Below are 27,965 nucleotides of genomic sequence, written 5' to 3'. Positions count from 1 at the left end.
CGAACGTATCTTTCATACAGGAAGGAAGAGCTTTTCGTCTGCACCGCGCGCTGTCCACTAGAGAATGAATATATAAAAATTTACCATCCCAACCACATTTCGCTCAGTTGGTTGCGATCGGCCAGATCGTCCGGACGTGTTTCTAGTGGAAAGTTGGAAAACGACGAAGTGGTTGTTTTGTTGCGGCTAAACAGTGAGTAGTGAGTACGGGATCTCGTAGACAATCAGCTGATAAAGTGTGGGAAAGTTCTAAAACAATAATATGATAGCCGATGACCTGCTCTGGAAGTAAACATTTGGCAAACCACTCGTTACCACTTGATCGAATCGGAGAAGTTTTGCGTGTTCGCTAGTGAAATCAAACGTTAATTAAAGCTCTGATAAGAAATGCAGTGAAGCGTCGCATAGCCGAAGCCGAACCTGATCGTTTGAAAATCCCGTGTTCCTGATCCGTAACCAAAAGTGAGTGTTCAAAAAACCCCATTTTCAGGGATTTCTCTACACGGTCTTCGTCTTCCTGGTTGGAAGGTTTCCTCGTAGTAATATGTTAAAAAGGCCAATCTCAGCAAATCTGCATATCATAGCAGTCCATCGCCACGGTGTGCTACGCATCGTCTCTTACTGGGTGTATAAAAATATGACACGACCGATTAAAAACAACAGTTATTTCGCTTACTTTCTTCGGATCTGAACGGTTATTTTTTTTCTGTTGGGCACGACATACCTGCCGGAGCTGAAACGCACGGTGAGACGACAACCATCTGATCCGCTTCTGGAGAGGTGTTTTGTGAGTATGCATCCGTGGGATTTGTGCTGGCGGACAATTTGTGTCAGCGGGAGGTGAAGTTTATTTTTTAAATTATGTGAAAGAGACTTCATAATTCTTGGATAGATTAGTCCAAATGATGAACTCAATGTGAAAACGGTACCTAATAAAATTATCGTTCTACATGAGGAATGATCGTTGAGAAATTCTGTACTTCGCATTATTTGTATATTTTTTCAAGAAATGTCAATAATTCAAAGTATTATGAAGAATAAATTATGCTTTAAGGACATCGTTACTGTTACGTAATTAGTTGTTTATGAAAATCTGTAATCGTCTCGTCAGTATAAGATCAGCTGACATTGGTTAATATTTCACAATCTTTTTGAACGAGTGATGCATATGTTTTTACTTGACACTAAAATGATTTTATCGTTTTACATTGAATTGTTCATCTTCAGTATACCATGACAAGATTTCCAACTGAATGCTATTTTATTGAATTGAAGATTACGAATGATAATATTGATTATAAAATTTATTAGCACAGTGGGAAAATCCCTGCAGAGTCCTAGGTTGACGGTTGAAAGTATAAAATCTCGCAAACTGGTATTCATATGTGAGAGCTTCTACCTGTAAGATTTCCTGGTATTACAATTCTTTCAATTTTGTACTTTTTGTACACTGACAAACCGCATGCGAAACCTATTAAAACAAAAGCTCATGTTCCACATCATGTTTCCTGAAGTGATGTGTTAATTCTGTGAATAAACATGGTTCCTGAAAAGCACGGTTTATATAAATATAAATATATATTATTATTTATCAAGAGTGTGATTCTATTAGTGACAATGTAAAGAGGAATTAATTACTTATAACTTATAGGTATGATGTTCCAGTGTACTGTTTACTTCATCTATTGTTTTCTTGAAAGTGATGATCATTGAAGGTGAAGATTTGAGAGCAGCAATTAGTATCTGACGTTTCTTACGATTCTTGGGAATTTTCTAAGTGGATTAATTTGTTAGATTTCTTTAGCGAAATTTTCATTTCTCAAAAGATTAAACTAATGCTCCATTTCATTTTGTAGAGTCCTAACTGTGAATTTCATTGCGATAAAATAAGCATGAATATTGTCGTCGATTATGGGAAAATTGAATTTCATTTGATCTTCAAGACTTATAGATTTGAATCATGTAATTATTCAAATGATTTATTACTTGGTTTACTAGGATTTATTACTATGCAGAACATCAGATAAAAAAATCATGTTTCATATTATTTTCAATGTGACATATAAATTCCACGAAATTAGCTCTATAATGGAATTAATATAGAACTTATTGAATAAATTATTGCGTTATTTGAGATTCTGAAAGTTTTGGAATAACATATGATGTGAGTCGAAGTTTGCATGAGTAATCAGTGCACTACTAATGTAACTTTAATTAGTTAGAACCAGATCAATTGTACAAACGCTTCTCGCGGAAGAAAAATCCGCTGGGCTATTTGGAAATAAAACTGAATAGTAACCAGCAGAGGGTAAAACTAAGAAGTAAACAACCATTTCGGTGGCGTGGCTATGAGATATGTTTTACAGTTAGATCATCGATATTTGTGAGTTTTTGAAAGTCGTCTCGAAAGAAACTGATTGGATGGATCGCATTCGAATGGTTATTGTGCTGGTAATGGCCAGAAAAATTTCCATGAATGGATACTATTTAGTTTTTCCAGCTTTTGATAACTTTAATACTGAAAGAATGTAACCTACGATGTTCGATTAGCCGTTGTAAAACTGGCAACTCCACCACCCATTCCAGTGAACCTGAATGAACCACATAATTTGGGTTGCTTATTATTTTGATATTTGGGCTTTGAGTGGTAGACGTGGCAGTAGATTGTTTTTGCTGAATTTCCGCAACTTTGACGTCATTGAATTGATTCGTAGCTGTCTGAGCGAACAAGCGTAGAAAACAATTGGACTTATGATTTCCATCGTAGCGTAGAAAACAATTGGACTTATGATTGCCATCAAAATAAAAGCAAACAAAAATTATCGGTGATTCCATTCATTGGACAAACGTCTTTTGAATGAAAATGACCACAGTTCAAACAGCGTATGTCCATATGACATTTTTTTGAAACGATCTCACCAGTATCCTTCCTCTCCTATTCGCATTGCTGTTAACAATACGAAATGAAACACGATTACTGAAAAAATAAAATAAAATAAACAAAGGCGAATGGGTTTTCGGCAGACCAATTTTAGATTTTCAGCTTGAATAACACGATTTTCTTGTAAACTTTTACACATTCCATAGAACTCTGATAACACCGACAATGATACGCAGACGGCGCTTCGATCGGTTAGTATCGTTGAATTTTGGGCCGGTAAATTCTCAGTTTCCGCCGCTTGAGTATTTTTAGCTTTGCGAATCAACAGTATTCAATAAATAGCACTCTCACCACTAAACACATACTTGTTACACCAGCACTATCACTCAAAATAACTGTTTCAACCAAATTTTTAACTATACGTATTAATCAACACATTGAAAATTGGCGCAATGACGCTGCCTTGAAATGTAGAGGCGCTGCTTGTTTAGAGATGATACTTTCAGCAAGAGCTGTCAAATCGGTAGGAAAATTTTTAATTACTTCACCTCTTTCACGATTTCCTATTGGCGAACTAACGACAGTTCGACATGTAGATGGCGCTGTTGTACAAACAATGATGTTTTGAACGAAGCAGTCCAAATACATAGGAATGTTTATTCTCCAGTGAATTTTTATTTATTCATAGTTGAAACAAAGACAAATAATAAAGACATGTATGTGCTTACAAATATTAAATAAAAATCTGGTCCGTTCCCGGTACCTTCTGAAATGACCGCACTCACCGCTTGGCGGAGCGCGTGATTAATTGCATTGTTATCATTTCGACCAAAGTGTGCCATGAAATCTCAATATATACAAATGAGCTAACGTATCGAAAGGGTTCTCACGGTTTGACATTTGCATTATGAATGCGATGATGGGAACTCAGCAGTGCAACCAATTTATCACCATTGGTGCCAGTTTCACGGAGGACCGTAGATGTGCGCCAAAAAAAGATCGTGACTGTCATGTCTGGAAATTCGTTTGTGGTTGAAATTCGAAGAATCAAAGAATATTTTGTTGTAATTAGGGAAAAAACATTGATTTCTATTTGTCAATTAGAAATTTCAACAAATATTTTTAATATTCCGCTTGAGAATAATCTAATTTTTTGCTTTCAGAAAGACCTACAGATCGATAATATGGACTTTACTTGTTGACATCACTCTGAAATAATTGGTCCGGTCGTTCATTCCCCTATTTAATTTGTTTAAACCTTTAATTTCGATTACGAAAATTGATGACCTAACCTCATTTAGCATCAATATCTAAATATAGTTAGGTATTGAAGAAATCAAAGGTTTACTTCTTATGCACAAGTTGAATGAATGCAAAAGTTTTACCCATTCCGTAGGTTTGTTTAAGGAAAAATTACTATGTTAGTAGCTATTTCCGCATTTAATACTCGATTCCTATATTGCTCTATGTGATAATTTGCTAACATCATCGTTTTCTTGATCCATAATGTGAAACATAGAAGGCGCGGAATTGATTTGAGTTATGCGTTTGAAAGCCAATAGAAACGGGCAAAAAAATCATAATTTTTACTCTGATGTGGTAATGTTGATCTTAATTTATTGTGCGAAAACTAACGCTTATTAAGAGATGAGCATTTTACTTGGTTCAATACCATTTTTCAAATGCCCGGAAATAACAAATAAAATATGTAATTGTATTCGATCGCTAAACATTCTATTATTCGAGAAATCATTATTACACTGGTTTCTATTTAAAAAAATGCTGGTCCGAAAAAATCTAGCCTTACCCAATTTAACACATTCCTGAAACTGGTAGTAATCATTTTGAAATCGATTTTCTTCTACTCCGAGTTTGTTTTCATTGCTGATATCTATTAGTACTATTGAATAAACATAAAAATCGTTGCAAATCACTATGCCTCCTTTACTTGGTTTAATTTTTCATTGGCAGGTGTCGCTACCGGTAATTTAGCTTTGCACCAATGTGCCAATAGACTTTTTTTAGCTGATTTCAACTATCATTTAATAAAAGAACTGAATAATATTCAAACAAGATCTTTTTTATATGGAATTACAACTCGCTTGTAAAGTGTTCACTAAAAGATTCTGAAAGAATGTCATAAATGTTGTTAGAAAGCTTCGGGTTAACGGAAAGGGAGTCTTCGAAGAATAACTCTTTAGATAAATAGCTTTGAAAAACGTTGACTAATTATTAGTCTTTAAAAAGGGTGCTTGTGATTCAGGTAACACTTGAAAAAAAAAATTCGAAAATTTCATCGTGACTCACCTGGGCATTTTTAAACTGATCATACTTATCAATTCGTAAATGAGTGGTCATCAACTCATTAGACCTACAAATCGAAATAATGTTGATACCAATCTTGATTATATTGTCCCTGTTTTGCGTAATCAACCATATGGAGGATGGGATTTTTAACACCCAACATCTTACAACTTACAAAACAAATAAAGATTCAACATCAGATTTGAAAATTTCGTTACTTTTTTAAGTTGTGCTTATTCGACTGTTTGAAAAATTTTCAGCGCAAATTCTGCCAAATTAGAAGCTGATTTAAAATATATGACGTTGATGGTAAACAAAAGTTACTATTTTATAACAAAAAAACCTAAATAAATGTACAGTTATTATTTTTTTTTTAATAAAATATCATGCTTTCAACCAATGAAGCATAAAACGATTTCAATATTTCTTTTTAAAACAGAGTTCAGGGGGCACAAAAAATTAGAGAGAAGTGACAAATAAAGCCCTGGTTGTACGTGAAAATGCTAAAACAGTAATTAGCAATATTTACTTAAAAGTTAAAAGGAATGAATATTAAATTAAATCAATCAGAATGAATAAAACTGACACTGCATTGCTTCAAGTACGATAATTATCAATAAAAATTTTTATTACGTATTGCATTAAAAATAATGAGATAAATTGAACTGAACACTAGAATACTGACTAGTTGCGATTCAAATTAAACGCAGATTTTTTTTCAATCTCTGAATAGAAGGAAAGGCTACAATGCATACATCCATACAACATGTAGTTAAACTTCACATTGACCTTCTACCGACAAGGTTTCATCAGTACTTCACTAATCGATCAGTGTGCGCTTTTTTCACGAAGCACATGTTGAACCCAGCGAACAATGGCCTAGTATCTGATTACTCAATCTCGATTCTAAAACGTGCACATGGGATTGGCGAAAGCTACTGTCTGGTCTCGTATGTGCGAGTAGCGCCGGTATTCCGACCGAAGATTTCGTAACTAAGGAAAATAGCATAAGGTTTTACTAGAAAGCCTTCGTTCGGTTACGGTTTGTTCCGTTTTCACCGAATGCAAAACGAATAAGAAAGTGAAAAGTCTTTCACCAACCAATTCTTTACTTGCAATACGATCGATTACAAATTTGATAGCATTAAAAAAATGCTTGATTTATAGTTGAACTAATGGCACTTGCGAGGTTACGTATATCTTCCGGTCCAATTGAATACATCTAAATTGAAAAAAGTGAGTAATAGAAAATTTGGATGGAAAATAAAAAGTTCATGCATCGTTTGGTATGAATAAAAGCGGGCTGTAAATCGGTTTCCTTTATGTAAGCTTTTGTATAGACGTGTGGGTTAATAAGTATTTTCCGTTTTATGGAGATTTTAGTGTCAGCATGCGCAATCGTCTCAATCCAAATTGCACAAGAATTATCGTAAACCACCGTAACATGCGTATTGTACAGCACTCATTTCGTCATCACTCCTGTTCATGATCGGCACCTTCAACCGTTTTCTATTGTTGACGAAAATAGTGTTGAATAAGTTCGTGGCACCAACGCAAAGACATTACTCTTCGTGTAATGTACATTGCAAATTGTGAGTTTAACCATGCATAGCCATTGCTTCGAAATGATAACAGTTTTATTGTTTCAGTATACATATTTGGTTACACAATCGATTGAAACATTTTTTCCAGTATCATAAGGAATTACTATATTCCTACACACTTAGAAGCAATAATATAAATTTAGGTCGGAGTTCAACATGAAACTACAATTCTTTGACTCATCAGTGCAGAGCAGTTCAAATTGAACTGCTTAGTGCTACACTCGGCAGTTCAATTTGAACCGCTAAGCAGACGTAAAGTTTCTGCTACTTACAGAACACTTTTTGTTTTGCAACGGAGTGCAATGTCTTTTCTGACGTGCCGAACGAAAACTTTACGTCTGCTTAGCAGTTCAAATTGAACTGCCGAGTTTAGCACTAAGGAGTTCAATTTGAACTGCTCTGCACTGATGAGTCAAAGACGAAACGTAAAAATAATAAAAACGGTTATGTGCCCTAGCACAAAATTTGGCTAACCCCTAAATGATGAAACTGCAAGTTATATAGTCAGAGGAAGCTCAAGTTGACAACTTCTGATAAAAAAAATTGTCAATAATGAATGCATCAGATAAAATTAAGACATTTTCACATTACTGACTATAGAAGGAATATTCAAAACGACAAAGTTTACAGTACATGGATAACCAAGCTTATGAAAAATTAGAAAATTGATATTTTGCCTTTCCCTATGGAAAGTTCTTAGAACTGTTGGGAAACCCGACTCTTGATCTGAGATCGACCAGATCGCTAATGCCTGTGTGTGGATGGGTGTGAAACTTTTAATTTTTCTTATCAATCAATTTTCTCGGGAACGGTTGAACCGATATCAACAAAAAATGGTATATATGACGTAACCGATTTCTACCAGCTAAGACTAGTTTGAAAATTACTTTTGGGTTGTGATTCAGGTTCGAAGATCAATCGGAAGTAGCTTCCTGTTCCGGAGATATAATGGTATTAGCGAGGTAACCGACAAAACGTTTTTTTTCTCTCCGCTCAGTTTTCGCGGATATGGCTTAACTGATTCCTATAAACTTTAGTTCTCTTGAAAGTTATTTTCGAATTGTGGATCGAATTTAAAGATTAACAGGTTGTCATTCCTGGTTCCGGAGATATAATGATATAAGTAAAATAGCCGATGAAACGGATGATTTCCTTTCCGCTCAATTTTCGGGAGATAACTAAACCGATTTTCTCAACTTTAGGCACATTTGAAAGCTAATCTTGAGATGTGAATTAAGTTCGAAGATCAATAGGTTGTCACTGTCGGTTTTAGAAATTTTTTTATTTAACGATGTATTGAAAAAAGCACACTGGCTTAACTCAAAGATGCCGAGGGCATGGTTTCAGAGATATAATGGTACCAGTGACACAACCGATGAAACACGATGTTTTCTCGAAGATGGCTGATCCGGCTTCAACGATCCTAGCCTTGTTCGAAAGCTACTATTGAAACATTGATCAACTTCGAAGATCAAATTGCAGATATTCCCGGTTCCGAAGATATAATCGTATAAGTGGCGCAACCGACGCGTTTTTTTCTATTCGTCATATTTTTTCATAAAAGTGACCAATGATGAAATTTAAACTGATAATATTGTTGAACATTTCTGATTGAAAATTAAGTGGCTGATTCTTCTGGTTCCGGTGCTATAATGGTATATGTGACGTAACCACACTTTTTTCTTTCGGTTCCATTTCCTCGGAGATGGTTGAACGGATTTCGATTAACTTAGGCTTATTTAAAAGTTAGATTATTTGACAATTGTGCAATGCTCATGACAAACACTTTATTTTCCGAAGATATAATCATATGTTTTGTAACCTACAAGTCGCAATCATTCTATCTGCATTATATTTTCATAGAGTTCAGTGATCAAATTTAAATACATTGTCACTGATACTCTCGGTTCCGCGAAAGTTACTGTATAAGTGGCGTATGCGTTGACGCATGGTTTTGTGAATAGCCCGAATCAGTCTGATTAAACCCGACTCGGCGTAAAAACTTATCTGAATGAAATATTCACTTTATTGAGACTATGTGAATGACATAATCACATCAGTATATTTATTAAGTAGAGTTTCTTGTTAAGGTGTATACTACCTTGATAAAAAGTTCCCGGAATTTATTCCGAAAATTAGAAATGCAAGATTATTCATTAAAATCGATATTGTCCCCTTCAATGTATTACCCATCGACTGCAACACACTTTTGCTAGCGCTTGATCCAATCCTCGAAACATTATTTGTATTCAATTTTCGGTATGGCAATCTCGGGTGCTGAAACGCTTTCCACGGAGCGGTTTGTTGAGTCGATTGAATAGGAAAAGTCACAGGAAGCAAAATCAGGTGAATTCGGTGGTTACTGAATGGTATTCGTTCCGTTTTTAGCCATATGTTCACGGATAACGATGGCATTGTGTGACGGTGCGTTATCGTGATCAGAGCTGCTATATGTCGCTATCAACTAAAAACTTTGCACGATGAAGATTAGAAAGCTTATGTCACTGGACTGCTGCCAACTAGACTCTACAAATCATCATATATTGAGTGTCTGAGAGCCGATCTGTCAGAACTTAAATTCTCTTGATATTACACTCACCAGGACGCTCATTGATTGCCGATCCGCTTGATATTATCTTCATTTCTCCTGTCACAACTTGATTACGATGTAACTAAATACTAATCAAACAGCATAAACATTGAATTATATCCATTTACACCAATAAACTCCGAAGTCTGATGACTTTTTGTGAAGAACAATGAACTTTATCAATTTATGTTTATGTTAGTACTCTCATTGATTTTTTTTACTTCAACAGAAAACAGGAGAATGAGAGAGGAAACAAAAAAGTCGCCTGCCTTTGACTGAGTATACTTCTACTTTGTCATAGAATGTTTTCGTTGGTTTTCGATGTCGATGGCCTACCGCTTCTCTCATCATCATTCACAGACTCACGGCCACTTCAGAAACGTTCGTGCCACTAATAAACGACTGTGTTCTTCAGAGTGTCGCTGCCGAAACACTTGTCTAACATTTGCAATGTCGTCGTACCATTGAAACCGTTTTTAACCCAAAATTTAATGCAGACTCGTTGTTGTATATTAAATTCCAATTTGAAAATTGTTCAAAATCGAGAACACGCACAATCGCAGATATACTCAATGCAGCGTATTTTTTTACAAATGTCCAGGTATCGAGCTGAAAAATTTGATAGAATATCAAAGACAGATGTGGTAACCTAAAAAACATCCAATAGGGTTGACTGAGAGCGCCACACGGTGGTGATCCCGGGATCTTTTTGATTAAGGTACTATTTACGTGTTGCTAAATTTTGAAAGGAAAATCATTAAGTTACTGAGGTTCTCGCCTTTTTGGCAAGCCTCCTGATAATAAATATAACATAAATAAAATTGATAATTTATTTTAGTGATTATAGAGTGGTCCTATTAAATATTTTTTCTTCCGTATATATCTGCACTAATAGATGAAAATGAAACAAAGTTTTTCTGTAAGAAATCCAACGAAATCGTTTATTATTGGTTCGGTACAGAGATACTCATTTATCCAAGGTTGGATCGTTGTGGTTCAACATCCAGAAAACTGGCCGTCATAGTTTCTGCATTGGAATGGTTTTAAACGACTTTTGTTAGATTTCTTACTAAAATTCCACGTATTGAAGCATAGTAAAAATGGGCCAATCAGTTTAGAGTGAATAGTAATAATACTGTAATAATTGTTGAGTTCAACATCTCGCTCTTAGCTACGAAATTCTTATTGATGCTATCTAAAGATTAATTTCAACTCATACATATCTTTCGTTATTCATTCTATTCAAGCACGTCTACAGGTTGACGCAATCTTTACAGATTTCTCCACAACTTTCGATAAAATAAATTATCAAATAACAGTTACCAAGCTCGACAGGTTTTAATGTTTTTTTTTCAAGGCTGTCTCCATTCAACACCTATCGCCGTTAGCTCCGGAGGGTCCCAGGGCAGTCACTTGGAACCAGTTATAATTTTACTCTAACTCAACGATCTCAATTTTTCGCAGAAATTACTAAAATCTGTCTTTTGCTGACAATTTTCACCTGGATTATAGCAATAGTTTCATCTATTCGCGAATCGAAGTCAAGACAATAGAATGCCATTAAACGCCAACACTTGCTATTAAAATAGGAGTACAACCATTTGCAAAAGGTATTGAATCGTGAACTGTTCGTGGAGGACTTGAGTATTATTCTTGATAACAAACTGAGCTTTAAAAATCATATTGATTACGTAATTTTCAAGGCATCCATGTTTATAGGATTCATTTTTCTCATGACCTTTGTCATGCTTTGTCAAAGTACGCAGCATTAAGGTATTATATTGTGCACTAGTCCGTTCGACGTTTGAATTTGACGCTGTCATTTGGTCACCTCACTTTCAAGTCGATACGGAGCGTGTCGAAGTTATCTAGCGCAAATTTGTTCGCTTATCTCCGCACAATCTGTCATAGAATGACCTTGCAGATATACCTTGCTATCGCAGTAAACTAATTGAAAAATTAAACATTTGATATATTTTCAGTTCGTAGGATTGTCTCAAAGGCAGCTATCATAACAAAGTATTGATGGTCTCCAGCTTCTGCAATTTTAACATGCATAGTCATTGTCTCTGCTTTCACCACTTTTTGAGATTACCTTTTTTCAGAACAAACCATGGTTTTAATGAACCATTTACAAGTATATATCTTATCAAATGTCTTCGATTTTCATTTGAAATAAAATCAAACGATTGTTTCGTAGTCACTTGTCATGTTAGTTATAGAATCAATGTTAGAATGAAGCCTATATTGTAGTCTTTAAAATAATTACTTTAGTATAAGTGTTAGTTTCAAGCGTCATTTGGATGTAAAAGTTTTGTCGGTGCAAACTATGAGAAGATGTCATGTTTACCGTGGCTCGAGTGGCCAAATGTCAAACGCTTTTTACATCTTCCTTAATATAAAAGTAAATAATACTACGAAATAACCTATTTAGAAAAATTTGAATACATTATTACAAATTCCGCAACTGTATTTCATGTACTGAATGTACAATGTTCCATTGTTTAGCCAAAAGAGAAATTTCCAAATGGGTCAACATACGACAGACGTGGGTGTCTTGTAGCTTGACAAGGGTGTTAACAAAATACAGTTAAGACAATGATGCTGATATCAATCGATGTTTAATTATTCGAATGATTGAAATACTGCGCTTGTTTGGCTTAGTCTTCGAGAGCTGTGCGCCATTTTAGGAACATAGATGTGTCTAATCGTTTCAAGAACATCAGTTAAATTTATCGCAAACCAACATGTAGCATGTATTATTTTCATGGCAGGTGACGCTGATAATAGATTTTTATGGTGTGTTATGATTGCCTTTGAAAGATAATGTTCTAATACCTTTCAGAAATTTAAGCAAGCATAAAACTCGATCGCAAAAAAAACAGTTCGAAGACTAGCAAAACGGTAGTATCAGTTTAATGTTTGGAAGCACAACAGTTCGGTCCCAACAAGCAAACACGAAGCATGCGTAATACAGAAAGTCAAAGTGAAACTAAAGACACTTCCATTCACCGGAGGCGAAACAAAATAAAACCGGCATTCCCTGGCACGCAGACTGCTTGCGCCATTCGAAAATGAGGTGATCCCATTTCGGCGTCACTTCCATAAGCTCTCTCACTCGAACGGACCGAGCCAGGTGAACGTCTTGCGCTAATTTCACTTCGCACTGTCGCTCCCCGACCAATAAATAGTTGTACTGAGAAAGGCATTTCCCGCTTATACCATCGAGCGCAAGTCGAATGGGATTGACCCTGAAAATATAAAATAATAAGCATACAGCGGACTTTGTATGCAAACAGGAATATTGATGCAGCCAAAGAGAAACTTTTAATCCGAATTGTTTTAATGCGTTCAATTGGTTAATAAATCGCAGAATTTTACGTTTACTTGTGATGATTTGCTTCAATGTTAAGGATGTACTGTTGAAAATACGGACGCACACAAATTATTCTCAAAACTTGACTTTTCACCCGATTATAACCAAATTTTCAGGGAGTAGAAAGAAACAGTTAAAGTAAGTTCTAGTATCATTTATTCAATTTTTATTGACTTTATATTCGAATGCGCGAACCAGCAAGGCCAAGATACCAGACAAACGGATCCGCACGACCTTGAAATCTACATTCTTTACTACTTCAGATTGTTTTTGAAGGTGCTCCTAATGGCCAAGTATTTTTATTTTGGTAGCAGTTCCGTAGTGAGTTCAGATTTTTGGCACTAAATTAACATTACTCGCTCTATACCACCCTAGCACGTCTTTCGTGTTGTGGTATGATGCTAAATGCCACCAAAAGATTGTCTGACTGTCGAAACCTTTTAGGAGAGGGAGAAGCCGCTTTTGGAGACACTCTCTTAAATATATCAGTCCCTACATTGTGCACTCCGCTTTCCGCAAGTACCAATCACTTACAAAACCAAGAGCTTCTAGATGAGCTTCGACCATCACTTTTATCCTTGGCATTCACATACAGCTTTCCTGGAATCTGATTGAAGTCCGCCTTCACACATTGACCCCTGTTTGACTGGTAGATATCTGACTGACATTACCTTCTTTGACGAAGAACTGTATTCGAAGTTTTGACGTAAGACTGCATTTGAAGTGTGTGGATTGATATCAATCAAGTTCCTGCGATTATTATTTTTAATTTTCTGAATAAGATCTTACCATAACGACGCGATCATAACTTTGATGCCTGATATTTGTACTACCGTTTTTTATACTCGAAAGAAAAAAAGTATCATAATCAGTTCTTTGGTATTGATTTGATGGTTTTCAAAAATCCGATATCTCAAATTTCGATATTCAACAAAGTGGATGACATTTATCTCTAATGCGAAAAAGTGCAGGATATTTATGAATAAATGACTCTCGTATGAGGCGAAAAGCTTATTTATTATTTGACGGCTGATTTTTTTTTATATCATTGGAAGAAAATACCGCAAATGGTACTTTAGGATTAAGCCGATTAAGAAAAAACATTCGATGCCTAACAATATTTCGGTGAGGCTGTTAAACCTGTTACCTAAATTCAAGTTGACGACAATCGGTTCTGGCATTTTTGAGAAATCGATGTGAGTTTCATTAAAGTGTTTTTTAAAATATTTCAGGTGCTACTAGATTTGGAAATGAAGGATCAGTATAGTCGTAGTGAGTTTGTTTTGCCATGGACTAACAAGTTAACGAAATAAAAAGGTACTACTGTTCAGTTTGGAGGAATTTGCTTAATTTTCGCATACCTACTTTTCAAAACACAATCTGGGAATTGCTGGTTTTCAACATTTTGTAATTTTCTCGGCGAAAGACCACATGGTAAAAGTCGAGTTCAAATAAACGTACAATCAATTACATGGTATTTTCAAAACAGAACCTAGGCTCATAGAAACCTGTGCAACGCTATGGGAAAAAATCAAGTGCACTTTTTGATTTTATTGCTTATTTTATCTTATTACTCCGGAATCTGAAATTGAATCCAGATCAATTGCAACAGCAGGTTACGAAATTGTGAGTCCTTTTATTTCACTCTAAGCTTGGGAAAATCAGTCTAGTAGTATCTGAGACCATCGAGTGAACTTATTTTTAATTTTTTTACACATTTCATCTTGTTACATCGAAATTTTAGGTCGGATTAGGATAAAATTCAGTAGCAGGCTATGGGACTATAGGACCATTTATTACATTTATTTAAGCTTGTGTGCACCGACTGCTGTGGTTACTGAAAAAATCAAGTACACTTTTTTTCATTTTTCGCACGTTGCACTCTGTTACGATTTGCTGATCCCAACTACCAGAATTGAACGGTAAATGATATTGTACAATCCGGGCTTTGATTGTAAAGTCGGGTTTCACAGTAATTTCACGTGGAAAAAGAAAGTGGCTGGTCGAATATTAGAAAACTCCACCATTTATAAAAACCAATTGAATCACATTTGAAGAATTAATGTCTCTCTCATTGATATAAAATCATGCTCAACTCAAATCATAAATTTATATAAATTTTTTAAAATCATACATACATTGAAATTAAAATTTAAATCCTGAAATCCCATCATAATATCCCACATTTGAAGAGAAATAGTTTCTGAAACCATGTTTATTTACCTAAAATACAACGTTTTCCCAAAATCACGAATCGGTTTTGTTCATTTACGGAAATGTGTACGTAAAAGTAAGCGTGGATTTTTTGGTAACTTAAAAGTTCAGAAAAAGTTCTGCGTGAGCTTTTTATCTGCATAAACGCTGATCAATGCATTCTAGACGCTTCTTTGAAATTCGTTCGATTACGTCACGCGAACTTTCATTTGTAGATATTTACTTTAAAACGAGCTGCTTAGAATGGTATTCATGAACTGCGTAAGCTACTTAAGTCAACATAGTTCCTTTTATTCGAACTTTTTGTTACTTGGGAAGTGATAGCAGAATCGTTACAAATTGGTTTGCGCTGGCGAATTTTTCCCCATATTTTAGTATTTATTAAATGCGCAGATCTCAATTTTGAAGTTTGCAAACTCGTTTTCAAAAATGTGTAGCAAATCATCACACTTTTTTGCCCGAATGCGACTAATTGGATTTTTATTGGAACTAATTTAAAAAAAAGCGGATAATTTTTTGCACCGTAGCTCTTTTGTTGTAAGTGTGTTCAATCTATCCCAAGCCCCCACGGTCTGAGAGTGGCGTTTGCATGTGTTTTGTTCGTACTTGGAAATAACTTTAGTCCTGAACAGAGGCAATTGTTAGAGCAATCGAATTCGGCATAACCCATTTCGTATACAGCACAAATTTGTGTTCCGAAGTCATCGTTGCATTGACTAACCCCGCCTCATTGCAATGTTTCTATTAAATGGATTTAAACATTACATTCGATGTCTATGTAATGACAAGCTATTAGATTATATTTTTCAGTTTTATATATACAAATAACACTTTTGGAGCTTACCCATATACTTTTTCTTGCCAATGGTATCCAAATCTTCAGTTCCAACAATCAGCCAATAAAAACTTCTGGCAAAGAATGATACAGAGTCAACTTGAGTTTTCCTATAGACGGAAAAACATATTGGAAAGTCAAATGAATGAAAGCTTACAAAAATGGTTGATTTGAAGAAATATACACCCTGAGGAAGGACTCGATCCTACGTTTTTATTCATTCCGTGCATACACGTTTTCCATTTCCGCCACCCTGAGCTATGGTAGACACAACTCTACAGCAGCACCGAGTTGGTACGATGTACAACGTACATGTTCCAATTCTAGACACCTCACGACCGACAGTATATAGAAATTATTTAAACCGAAACAGATGCTCTTACTCATTAGCAGTATTTTATTATATCTTTAAAAAAATTATTTAAGGATGGGTACATTGATTGGTGCTCGCGTCACCCTTCTATGAATTATACGAGTTTTTAAAACAGTTCTTATAAAAATAAATGTTTAAGTATAAGTTATTTCCCAACCCCGCACATAGAATCAAAAAGTTTTTCTGGTCAGAAGAGGAGAATGGCATTGAAATATATATAATCGAAACAAAAAATATAAGAAGACGAATAGACTGAGTTAATTGAAACCAATTTCAAGCAGAGGTACGACGGCAGGCCCATTTAATTGACATATTCAAAAGACATTTAATAAGTTTCACAATTTCAAATGAAACATAACATACAAACCAATTCACATCCTCTCATTTTGCTACTACCAGGAGGAGGCCCGGGTTGGCGGTTCAATGCATAGGGCGCTGGTCTTACAAACCAGTTGTCGTATGTTCGAGCCCCGACCTGAAAGGATTCGTAGTGTCAATTGAATCGTAGCACCAGCCATGCACTGGTTCTGTACACTGAATCGACTGCGAAGTCTCTTGAAACAGAAGGTCAAATTTCACTACAGGAATGTAATACCAAGCCTTTGCTAAGCAACACTATACAAAATGGTCACTGAAAGAAAAGCCTCACTGAGAGTTAGAAAATAAACAAAGAAATATAAAAAATGCATCTTAAATTTTTGTACTAATAGAAATTGCTACAGTAGTTTGAAACATTATCTGAACTTTTGGTATTAATCAATTTATTGGTTTTTGTGATTTTATCGTCACCGCAAATAAAAACAAGAAAAATCGATCATTCAGAGAAATGGGTCATACACACTTAAGTTTTATTACTGAATCTCGACGAAAAAAATGTCGATATTTGCACCAAAAATGTATAATTACCTAAATAGCAATCACAAACTTTGTTACTAAGGGGTGTATTTTAACAACCTTCATTTTAATTTAATGCATACAGCAAAATATAACACGGCTGAAAAATTAATTGGTTAGAATTAAGTGCACATGACTGTTTTACTTTTTATTACGTTTCCTTTTCTACTTACAACATTACCAGTTCATGTTGAACTGTCAATACCACCTAGCGGTTCAACATGAGCCGTTAGGCAGATTTAATGGTAACGCTATTCGCGAAATAGTTATTAATTTTGCCCCGAAGTGCAGAGTTTTTAATGATAACAGTGGATTTATTCGGAGATTTTGCGCACCTTGAGAAAAAAAGACCTTTAAATGGATTATTCAAAGCTTTTTTCTCAAGGTACGCAAAATCTCCGAATAAATCCACTGTTGTCGTGAAAGACTTTGCATTTAAGCGCGAAGCCTATTTTTGCAGGTTTAGTTTTATTTGTTAGGTTATGAAAATATTTATCTTTCATTTTCAAGCTGCTACTGACACTATATTCGAAGTTTGTTGTTTTTTGTGCAATTCTAAACTTACTTTTTGTGTAATTCTAAATTCTTATGTCACTATAATATGGAAATTAATGTGCTTGTTTGAATGTTGCTAGATTTTCATATCGTGAAAAAAATCTAAGTAGTAATAAAACTTTCATGACTGATTGCCTGACAGGCGCGTAATCAAGTTCTTTTTGATTAAGCGGAAATATCAATCATAAATCTATTAAACGCTGGAAATTACCATTCGATTAGTAGACACAGAAGTTGTTGTATATCGAAGACAAAACTAATCCGCCTGAAACGTACCTCTTTTAGAATTGCGAAACCGGTACTGTGCATTTCCCAACACAAACCCCGTTGTTAACTCAACACCGAACTGTTATACAAAGTAATAAAAACCTGTTTCAATTCACCTATTGATGTAATTATGCCTTTCTTATATCTGACATATTCTCATATATAAATGTGTGATATTATTCAAAATAATTTTATTTGATTCGTGGAAAAATAAAAAGGTATGTCCATAAACTTGTATAACCTACAGAGTGAAACAGTTCTTAGATCGGTTAGGCCATCTTTGAGAAAACGAAGTCGGTTGGGCTCGAGAAAAGTGACTGGAATCAATTTTTGAGTGGCATGATCGTTACACAATCTCAGGTCGTTAATCGAAAACCAGAAACTGGAAATCTGAAATTAATTTGTTTGGTCGTCTACTGACAATGAATACCGATTGGAATAGTTTTGAGGCAAGGATATCTCCGGATGTTTCCGTATGTCGGATCCGGATGAAATTCAGGAATTCAATATGGGACCACAAGACCTTTTATTTGAATCAAAGTTTGTGAAAATCGTTGAAGCCATCGCTGAGAAAAGGGAGTGAGATCCATTTTGGAATATATAACCACTATTCCCGGTGCTTCCAAAATCTGAAATCAGAAACCAGGATAGCCGAAATCGATGCTACTGATTGAAGAAGGTTCAAGGCCAGCTTAGAGTTTGTTTTATGTTTTTTTGTTTCGTCGCTTTAAGGGGAGGTTTGGTTGGTGAAAAAAATCATCATTTTTGCGATTATTTTACATAATTGTACATAATTCAAATGTTTTGCATGATAAAAAGCATCATTCGAACAACATTTTGTAATTTTTTCGTGGAAAAATATTGAGAAATAAGTTGGTGAAGAGGTATTTTTGAGGGCGCTTCTTAAAAATCACGATTTGCGGTGTCCACTGTATCTCAACGCAGACTAATCAGAAGTGAACAAATGAATGCAGCATAGTTAGAGTAGAAGTTTTTCTAGACCCCAACGTTTCTGTTTGATTTTTTAAATTTTTTTTAATTTTTGGTGGTTGTTCAAAGTGAAAACTACGATTTTTCACGAAAAAATCCGCCATTTTGTAGCTGTTAAAGCTTCCCCAAAGTAACAAACAACGAAAAGGAAATCGTTGGGGTCTGGTTATTTTTATGTACGAAGTATGTGCAAAATTTGAAAAAAATGGTGCAGTAGTTTTTGAATGACGATTTTTGTCTATAAAATCATTGGAAACAATTAATTACTCCAGGGTCTGACATTTTCAAAAAATCATTTTTTTTTCTTTTATAATTTATTATAATGAAACATTTCGAGAATGTTTTGTCAAGTTTTGAAATCAATCGAAGTAGAAATCTTGGGCCTGTGCGCCGAGCTTTTGCTTTTTCGTAAAATGAGATAGCCATAGATAGAGGTCCATAACTTCCAGAGTTTCGTTCCAGTAGGCTTAAAAATTTCACAGAAAATTCTTCAAATATTTTACTATAAGAAACTATAAAGAAAATAATAAATGATTTTTCAAAAATGTTAGACCCTACCCGCCCCTTAAGTAACGGTATAAAATTTTAACACACTTTACCCAACTGGAAGTCGGATCCGGATAAAATTAGGGAGTATTGTATGGAATCTTCCCAAGTAGCAATTAAAACATGTTAAAATTGGCATGTTTCACGATTGCTACAGAACGGTTATTTTGTTTGGATACGTTAGACAAGAGATTTCAAGTGTTTTTGTAAAAAATGTGAAAATCATTTGTATTACTGCTTGTGAAAACATCTCAAACACCTGTAAGGATTATGTTCTATCTCGGTGTTATTAACTGACTGTACACTATGTTCATTTTAACACTTTATTTCCGGCTTTATCATAACAAATATTACTGCAGTGAAACATATCAAACAAGAAACTAGTTGCACATCATACAAACAAAGTGCGCTTTTCCAATTTCACAATCGTTACTAGAAGTGTTAAGGAATACAATACAAGAACAATGTGTGCTACTTGGGTTGAGACCATTCATTTAAACATAAAATTGTTGAAAAATTGTCATCTTTGAGAAAAGTGAAGTTGAAATTTGAAATAGGATTTTTTTACACTAATTTACCTGCAATTCCGTAGCCGGAGGTCGGAAAGATATATTTTAGGTACTTTGTATGAGACACAGACATCTTTCATTTGAATCTTAGTGTTTGGAAATCGGTCCAGCCATCTCTCAGCAAAGTTAGTGAACTTATTTTCATTTTTGTGCGCATATCACTGTGTAACTCCGGAATCGGAAGTCGGATTCGAATAAAATTCTGATACACATACACACATACAGACATTTTGCGTACTCGACGAACTGAGTCGAATTGTATATTACACTTGGCCCTCTGAGCATCGGTTTAAAAATCGAGTTTTACTTTTCTAAATGAGAAATGCAAAAACCTGTTCCAATTCACCTTTAGTGGTGTGATGATGCCTTTCCTAGAAATGTTCGAAGGAAAAATTGATGTATGGCCGTTCTCGAGATTTTTCGATCGTTGTGATACGGAATAAATGGAAACAGGGACCAACAACTAACAGGACCTACAATTATGAAAAGTCTTAAACCAAGCTCTGAAGATTTCACATGTCGTATTTTGATTTAATTTGTTCTTTCGTTTGAAACTAAGTTCTTAGCTAAACAGCCATGTAAGTGAAATCGAAGGAGAATCCATTTTGAAATATTTGACTACTACTTCTTAAAATTGAAATGGTCAATACTTTTAACTTTGTGATTCTGGAAATGGGAGCTCCAAAAAAAATTCGACATTTTCCATGGGACCATAAGAAGCTTCATTGGTGGAAATCGATTTAGCTATCCAGGAGAAACTTGAGTGCACAGTATTTTGTAATTCCGAACCAAGAAGTCGGATCCTGATAAAAGTCGGATCCTGATTCAAAAACTTTTTCTGGCCCTCCAGGTCTCAGTTAAAAAGTCGTTTATTTCAGTGATTACGTAGCCTTTCTGTATCAAGAAAACAAAGCGTCTCGTCTTGCTAGTTAATTTGATTCGTGAAATAAAACTGACTTCGTTGCTAACACCATGTGAACGACTTAAAATCTCGTCGGCAGGTATAAACTGGTTCCGCGTTTGTGTCTGGTATACAAACTAGTCTGAAACGATTTTCAAGTGCATTGGCTCACGGTCATTGTCACCAATTGGAATTCTTCGCATGAAACCAAGAAAAAAGCATTCCCTGTAGATGAGTTAATGGCAGTGAGCTGATTGTGTTCTTCTTCTTTATTTTACAGATCACCTAAGCTAAAATGTGGTCGTACAAACCGTGCGTGCTGTTTGCCGTTGTGCTGTGTACTGGGGTCACGTTTGCTATTCAAGTTCCAACAATCGATCAGTTGAGTATTGCCAGTAACGATCGGCAAGATTTTGCATCTCCATATGCTCAAACACCGGCTGGATACGGGGGCAAAGATGAACCGCGAGCTTACCGACCGGATACGTCATCCCTGGATTTTGTTTATCATAATCATGAGGATATGACCAGATATCTGAGAGCGACGACAGCTCGATATCCTAATCTAACGGCGTTGTATTCCATCGGCAAGTCCGTTCAAGGCCGCGATTTATGGGTGATGGTCGTTTCAGCTTCCCCGTACGAACACATGCTCGGTAAACCGGATGTTAAATATATCGGAAACATTCACGGAAACGAAGCTGTTGGGCGCGAACTGCTGCTTCATCTAATACAGTACCTGATTACGAGTTATACTAGCGATCCTTATATTAAGTGGTTGCTGGATAACACTAGGATTCATATCTTGCCTTCGTTGAATCCGGATGGGTATGCCGCTTCCAAGGAGGGCACATGCGATGGCGGCCAAGGGCGCTACAATTCACGAGGGTTTGATTTAAACCGGAACTTCCCCGATTATTTCAAACAGAATAATAAACGATCTCAACCAGAAACGGAAGCAGTGAAGGAGTGGATATCTAAGATCCAGTTCATTCTCAGTGGTTCATTGCATGGTGGTGCCCTAGTTGCCAGTTATCCATACGACAACACTCCAAATGCTAGTAAGTATATAAATTAGTTTAGAAAACCAAATACTTGATTTTATTTAAACTCATGCTAACACGGGAACAGAGATTTGTCGATCCTCGTCAACTTGTGCCGGTGAGATTTGATTCATCGCTTATTTCAATCGTTTGAATATTCGTATTCTCATATGTTTCTTCTATTTTTTGCGTTCTCCAACATGACCCCTCCTGAGTTCAGTGTTCAATAGCTACGTTCAGCAACCCTCGCTGACTCCAGATGACGACGTATTCAAGCATCTTTCGTTGACTTACTCCAACAATCACGCCAAGATGTCTCGAGGAGTAGCCTGCAAGTCAGCTTCGCCTTCCTTCGAGAACGGAATTACAAACGGAGCGGCTTGGTATCCATTGACCGGGGGAATGCAGGACTTCAACTACGTGTGGCACGGATGCATGGAGGTTACACTGGAGGTATCATGCTGCAAGTTCCCTCCAGCGTATGAACTGCGTAAGTACTGGGACGACAATCAACTATCGTTGATTAAATTCCTCGCTGAGGCTCACCGTGGCGTACAAGGTTTTATCGTCGATCCCAACGGTAGTCCAATTGAACGGGCACAGCTGAAGATCAAAGGTAGAGACGTCGGATTTGTCACTACCAAGTATGGCGAGTTTTGGAGAATACTGATGCCCGGTGTGTACAAACTGGAGGTGTTCGCCGATGGTTTCGTTCCCAGAGATGTTGATTTCATGGTAGTGGAACAACATCCGACATTGCTTAACGTAACCATGCAACCGTCAAAGGTAAGCTGTCGATGAGACAAAGCTCCCACAATGTAAATATTTAACACTAATTATTTCCTTTTCTGATCGCACGGACGACGGTTGAATCCGGCACATGGTTTTGGTCCACTAACTTTGTTTTGTCACTTTACTTTTCCCCTAACCGATCAATTTCAGCCGTACTTGTTTGTTAATCACTTAAAACCCTATAACAATCACCATTAACAGTCAATATCCACTGAATCCGCCCAACATGAGCGTATCGATGTCGTATCGCCAACAGTCGAAAAGACGCCCGCATTCGCTTCCCTAGCTCGGCCCGATGCAATAAAAAGCACCATTAGCACAACTATGTCAACATTAACAATCACTGCCCCATTGACAACAGAAGCGGAAATCAGCACAATCGGAAAAGAACAAATGATCGGTTCAACTGGTTCGGAAGTACGCCCAGCTGCGGAGCATAACGATCGACTAGTCTTCGTTTAATTGCTGCATGGGTTTTGGAAACCACTGTAAATATGTTTTACTTTTGTTACTAATACTTGGTATATTATTTTGTGCTGGAACAGATAGTTGAGATCGCGAAATTAGTTGTACATATATACATGTTTCGGGTAGTATGTGTAAGTGGATCTCGTCCGTAATCTTCGAATTTTTTTTTCTGGTTGTAATTCATTTATCTTTATTCAATTGATGTAGAATAATCTATCACATTCTTTACATCTTTCGAATGAGTACAAATTTATTGTTTCACTATTCGTTAAGTAATCACCGACCAAATCTGCATCGAGTTATCATAATTTAATCTCAAAAACTTTTGATTTTTGTTGAGTACATTGTCAAAGTAATGCAGTAATACTTGTGATATTTTTATGTAACGTTTGCATTGCAATGTGACCTTATTTCGAATGGAAAGGCAAAAAAAAACAAATGATGAATCAATGGATCAAATTATTTTTAAAACTTATGTTTTATAAGCCATTTACAATAATGCTTCCGCGCCCTAGAGCGAGACTTTACAGTAATTGACTGGATCCTTAAGGGGCGGGTAGAGTCTAACACTTTTTAAAAATCATTTGTTATTTTCTTTATATTTTCTTATAGTAAAACATTTTAAGAATATTCTGTGAAATTTTCAAGCCTATTGGAACGAAATTTTGGAAGTTATGGGCCGTTATCTATGGCTATCTCATTCTACGAAGAAGCAAGAGGTCGGTGCACAGGCTCAAGATTTCTACTTCGATTGACTTTAAAACTTAACAATACATTCTTGAAATGTTTCATTATAATAAATTATAAAGAAAAAATATGATTTTTTGAAAATGTTAGACCATACGAGCTCCCTGGAGTAATGAATGGTTTCCATTTATTTTATAGACAAAAAACTATATTTTATACCTATTTTTACCTGGACCTATTAGCGGAATATATTCAATAGTTGCACTATTTATGTGCCATTTAATTCCACTATTTCACTGTCACGTTATTACACTTTCACAAAGTCACTACACTTTAATGAAGCCTAACAAACGTTACAATACAGATACGCGTATTTCGGAATGTTATTTACATCCTTCTTCAGTGTATCGGTTTTATAAGTTTATAACTTATGATATAAGTTTATAACTGTAAATAACATTCCGAAATACGCGTACCTGTATTGTAACGTTCGTTAGGCTTCATTAAAGTGTAGTGACGCTGTGAAAGTGTAATAACGTGACAGTGAAATAGTGGAATTAAATGGTACATAAATAGTGCAACTATTTTATATTTTTAAATGGTGGATTTTTTCGTGAAAAATCGTAGTTTTCACTTTGAACAACCACCAAAAATTAAAAAAACTTTCAAAATTCAAACAGAAACGTCTAGAAAAACTTCTACTCTAACTACGTTGCATTTATTTGTTCACTTCGGATTAGTCTGCGCTGAGATACAGTGGACACCGCAAATCATGATTTTTAAGAAGCGTCCTCAAAAATACCTCTTCACCTCTTCTTATTTCTCAATATTTTTACACGAAAGAATTACAAAACGTTGTTCGAATGATGCTTTTTATCATGCAAAACATTTGAATTTATTTTGTTGAACGACAATTCTGGAAAATAATCGTAAAAATGATGACTTTTTTCATCGTTTAGACCCTACGAAATTGAACGAGACACGCTACGAACGGAGCCAAGGCAATGGTGTTTTCATCTTCCGTACCAACCGGTTTTGAATCGTCATTTTGTTTGACGGTTTGAAAATTTTGACACTCATCGCAACATAATTTCGGAACCGGAAGTCGGACCAGGATGAAATTGCACAGTATCTTTTAAGTCAATGAGAACTTTAATTTGAACCATGAATTGTGAAAATCGGTTAATCCGTTGCTGAGAAATCGAAATATGTTCCGATTTTGGAGCTATTCTTCATATACATATAGACATACATACACACACACACACACACACACACACACACACACACACACACACACACACACACACACACACACACAAACACATTTTGTGATCTCGATGAGTTGAGTCGAATAGTATACGACACTCGGTCTTCCGAGCTTCAGTTGTAAAGTCGGTTTTCACAGTGATTGCATATCCTTTCTATATGAGAAAGGTAAAATGTTAGGTTCTTATTGAAAAGCAGTCTAGACCAATGGAAAGTTGCTTTTTGTAGAGAAGTCTACATGTCCAGAAAGTCAACTCCGAATACGATTTGGCACGAAATTCGTTTATGAGCAAACCATCGAACGTCACTACACTTGACTGTTTACGCCATGACCACCGCGAAAAAATTGATAACGTTATAACTGATGCCTTTCTGGAAAGGATAAAGAATTGCTGGAAAAATCGACTTTAGACAATTTTAATTTCATCAGGCTTGGGCTCAAGCTACTATTGAGTTGTGGATCAAGTTCGAAGATCACATACCTGACACCCCCGTTTGTGGAGTAGTTATCGTATGAGTGACATAATCGACAAACCGCACTTTTTTTTTTCTATACGCTCAATTTTTTCGGAGATAGTTTAACCGGTTCCACCAATCTTTGACTCGTCTGGCTACTAAAGTATGCATTAAAAAATTGACTTTTCTCATGGAAGGTAATTATTAAAGCTCACTGTCAAACAAAAATCTACGCCCTTACGAGTGGCCTTCCGGCAGGCGGCAGTTAATCGGAACATTCGTCATGGCGGTCGAAAACATGAGTGTAGGCATGTTTTTCAGTTCTTGATTCGTTTTATCTATCAATTTCCTCAGTTTTCGCGACACAATTGTTGGAGTAGATCTTATGCTTCAGGTTGGCCCAGAAACTCTCGATAAGACGCAACTTAAGGCTGTCTGTAGCACTTATTAAGGGTTTAAGCCAGTAGGTCGCGTAAAACCACGTGGCTCGCTGTGCATATTACATTTCTCTCCATGCTCTCTTGCAAATGTGGCCGGGTTGCCAAGAAAGTTTTGATATTTTCGGTTACAAGTTTGACTACATCACATAAAATTCAAGAAAGCTACCGCTCGTTTGGCAGCCTTTTTGAGCCGATTTTATTTCTCTCTCATGTTTCGTTACGTTACCAGGGAACTAAAATGGCGCCGCCACAGAAATCGACTTACCTTCACAAAAGTAACTTTCACTTCATTTTTTTATCGCGACAACATATATGTTTTTATGCACTAATCGCATCTAAATTGAATTATCTAGACATTGTCAGGATAGATTTTTGATCCATGCTTTTGAAGGCGAGATATTCAATGAACAAGTTGAAAGTTGTCGTTTTCAGCTATGCAATTCTTCCTTCAGAAAAATGACTTTCCCGACCGCTAAAGTCAATGAATCATTCTGAAATTTTCACAGAATAATCTAAACTAAGAGATTGTCAGTTGGGTGTTTGATATTCGTCACCGTTTCTGAGAAAATCAGATTTGAAGCGTGAAATAGCTTTCTAAATCACTCTAAAACACATTGGCCTCAGTCCTTCACATTATGTCTAACTCACTGAACGTTTTTACGTCCGGAACGTGTATACGTTTCAATTATCTGAACTACCGGCAAAGTCCCGTTAACGTTGACGGAAGTTGACTGAACGTCTGAATCGTACTTGAAACTGTATGCAGTTAGGGCATTCCGTTATAACAACTAACTAATTTCAAAATGGCGAAAGTGCATTTGTGGTTGTAAATGTGCTGTTAAAACGGCTTATATTAAGGTAGCCATATTAACATTTGGCGCGGTATTTAAAACCTTCGAAAATAATATTGTTACAAAATAGTCATGGAACTGCAAAAAAAGTTTTTTTTACTAGGATGAGGTGCTGGTTTCAATTGCGAACAAATGTATTTTGAAATTTAATTGTCAGTATAGTTCCCTAAAGATTGTGGTAAAAAAGACAGCAATTGTATCATATGTGAAAGACCGCTATAAGTATGCGCGCGTACGACTTATTCGTCTTTAGCACTAGCTTGTTCGAATTGTTCTAGCATTATATGTCACCGTCCTGCATCGAACAATGTAAATAACACTTTTTCGTCGTATCTTACAGCGTAACGATGGAGCTTACTACCGCCCCGTACAATCTTCCCCGTCGCAGTATCGTCCGCAATTAGCCGTTCCGGCTGCCCAAACTAGCGGCAGTAACTCCTCACCACCCGACGAAGGCATCCTATCCACACTGAGTAATGGTTTCAACAGTTTGGTGAATAACATTTTCGGTTGATCCATAAGTTCGGTAACCCACTGTTATGAAGGATGGTGGAACTGAATGCACTTTTAATCAATGGCATAGACAACGAAACTCATATTTCGAGTGCTAAATGATTGGCTGAAAAAGGAAAATAATTCCCCACTATCAAATTACGAATAGATTCAACAGTTTAAAAACGTGGGTTCCAGTGATACAAAGAAAGTACATTCGTTTTATATTGAAATAAATACAATCCGACTTAGAACATCTTTAGAGTAGTTGCAACATAAACACATATTTAAGTCCTATGCGACAGAAGATATTCGATATACTGAAGGCGTTCTCAGCCTATATTCACATTTTAGTGATTAAATAAGAGCTATTGTTCAAACTAATCGAAGGAAATGCTTCTAAATTACAAATTTGTCGTAGATACGTAGAATAATTGTTAAAAATACCTATTATAGACTCAGATGATAAAGACCTATTTATTACGATAATAGCGACAAAAAGTCGTCAAATATATTAATGAAAATATATACGCAAAACAATTCATATTGTCCGAACATATCACCGAGT

The 27,965-nt window shown here is 35.9% G+C and overlaps 1 protein-coding gene across 4 annotated transcripts; it reads left to right on the top strand.

The window, feature by feature from the left end:
* Positions 1–11: 11 nt before the first annotated feature.
* On the top strand, positions 12–27,925 carry LOC131425339 (carboxypeptidase D). 4 transcript variants are annotated; one of them, XM_058587153.1, is made up of 6 exons: positions 14–462; positions 21,180–21,960; positions 22,031–22,060; positions 22,163–22,728; positions 22,936–23,222; positions 27,246–27,385. In XM_058587153.1, the coding sequence occupies exons 2-5, from the start codon at positions 21,195–21,197 to the stop codon at positions 23,194–23,196; spliced, it is 1,623 nt and encodes a 540-aa protein (XP_058443136.1). In that variant the 5' UTR covers positions 14–462; positions 21,180–21,194; the 3' UTR covers positions 23,197–23,222; positions 27,246–27,385. The 4 variants fall into 4 exon arrangements, with proteins under 4 accessions (XP_058443138.1, XP_058443140.1, XP_058443136.1 ...); XM_058587155.1 differs by lacking the exon at positions 22,031–22,060 and having other exon boundaries at positions 12–462; XM_058587157.1 differs by lacking the exon at positions 27,246–27,385 and having other exon boundaries at positions 12–462; positions 22,885–22,939.
* Positions 27,926–27,965: the final 40 nt, after the last annotated feature.

This window comes from Malaya genurostris, chromosome 1 (assembly GCF_030247185.1).
Source record: "Malaya genurostris strain Urasoe2022 chromosome 1, Malgen_1.1, whole genome shotgun sequence".
Classification (NCBI taxonomy): Eukaryota; Metazoa; Arthropoda; class Insecta; order Diptera; family Culicidae; genus Malaya; species Malaya genurostris.
The sequence above is the reverse complement of the archived record's forward strand: the minus strand, read 5'-3'. Positions and strand labels throughout refer to the sequence as shown.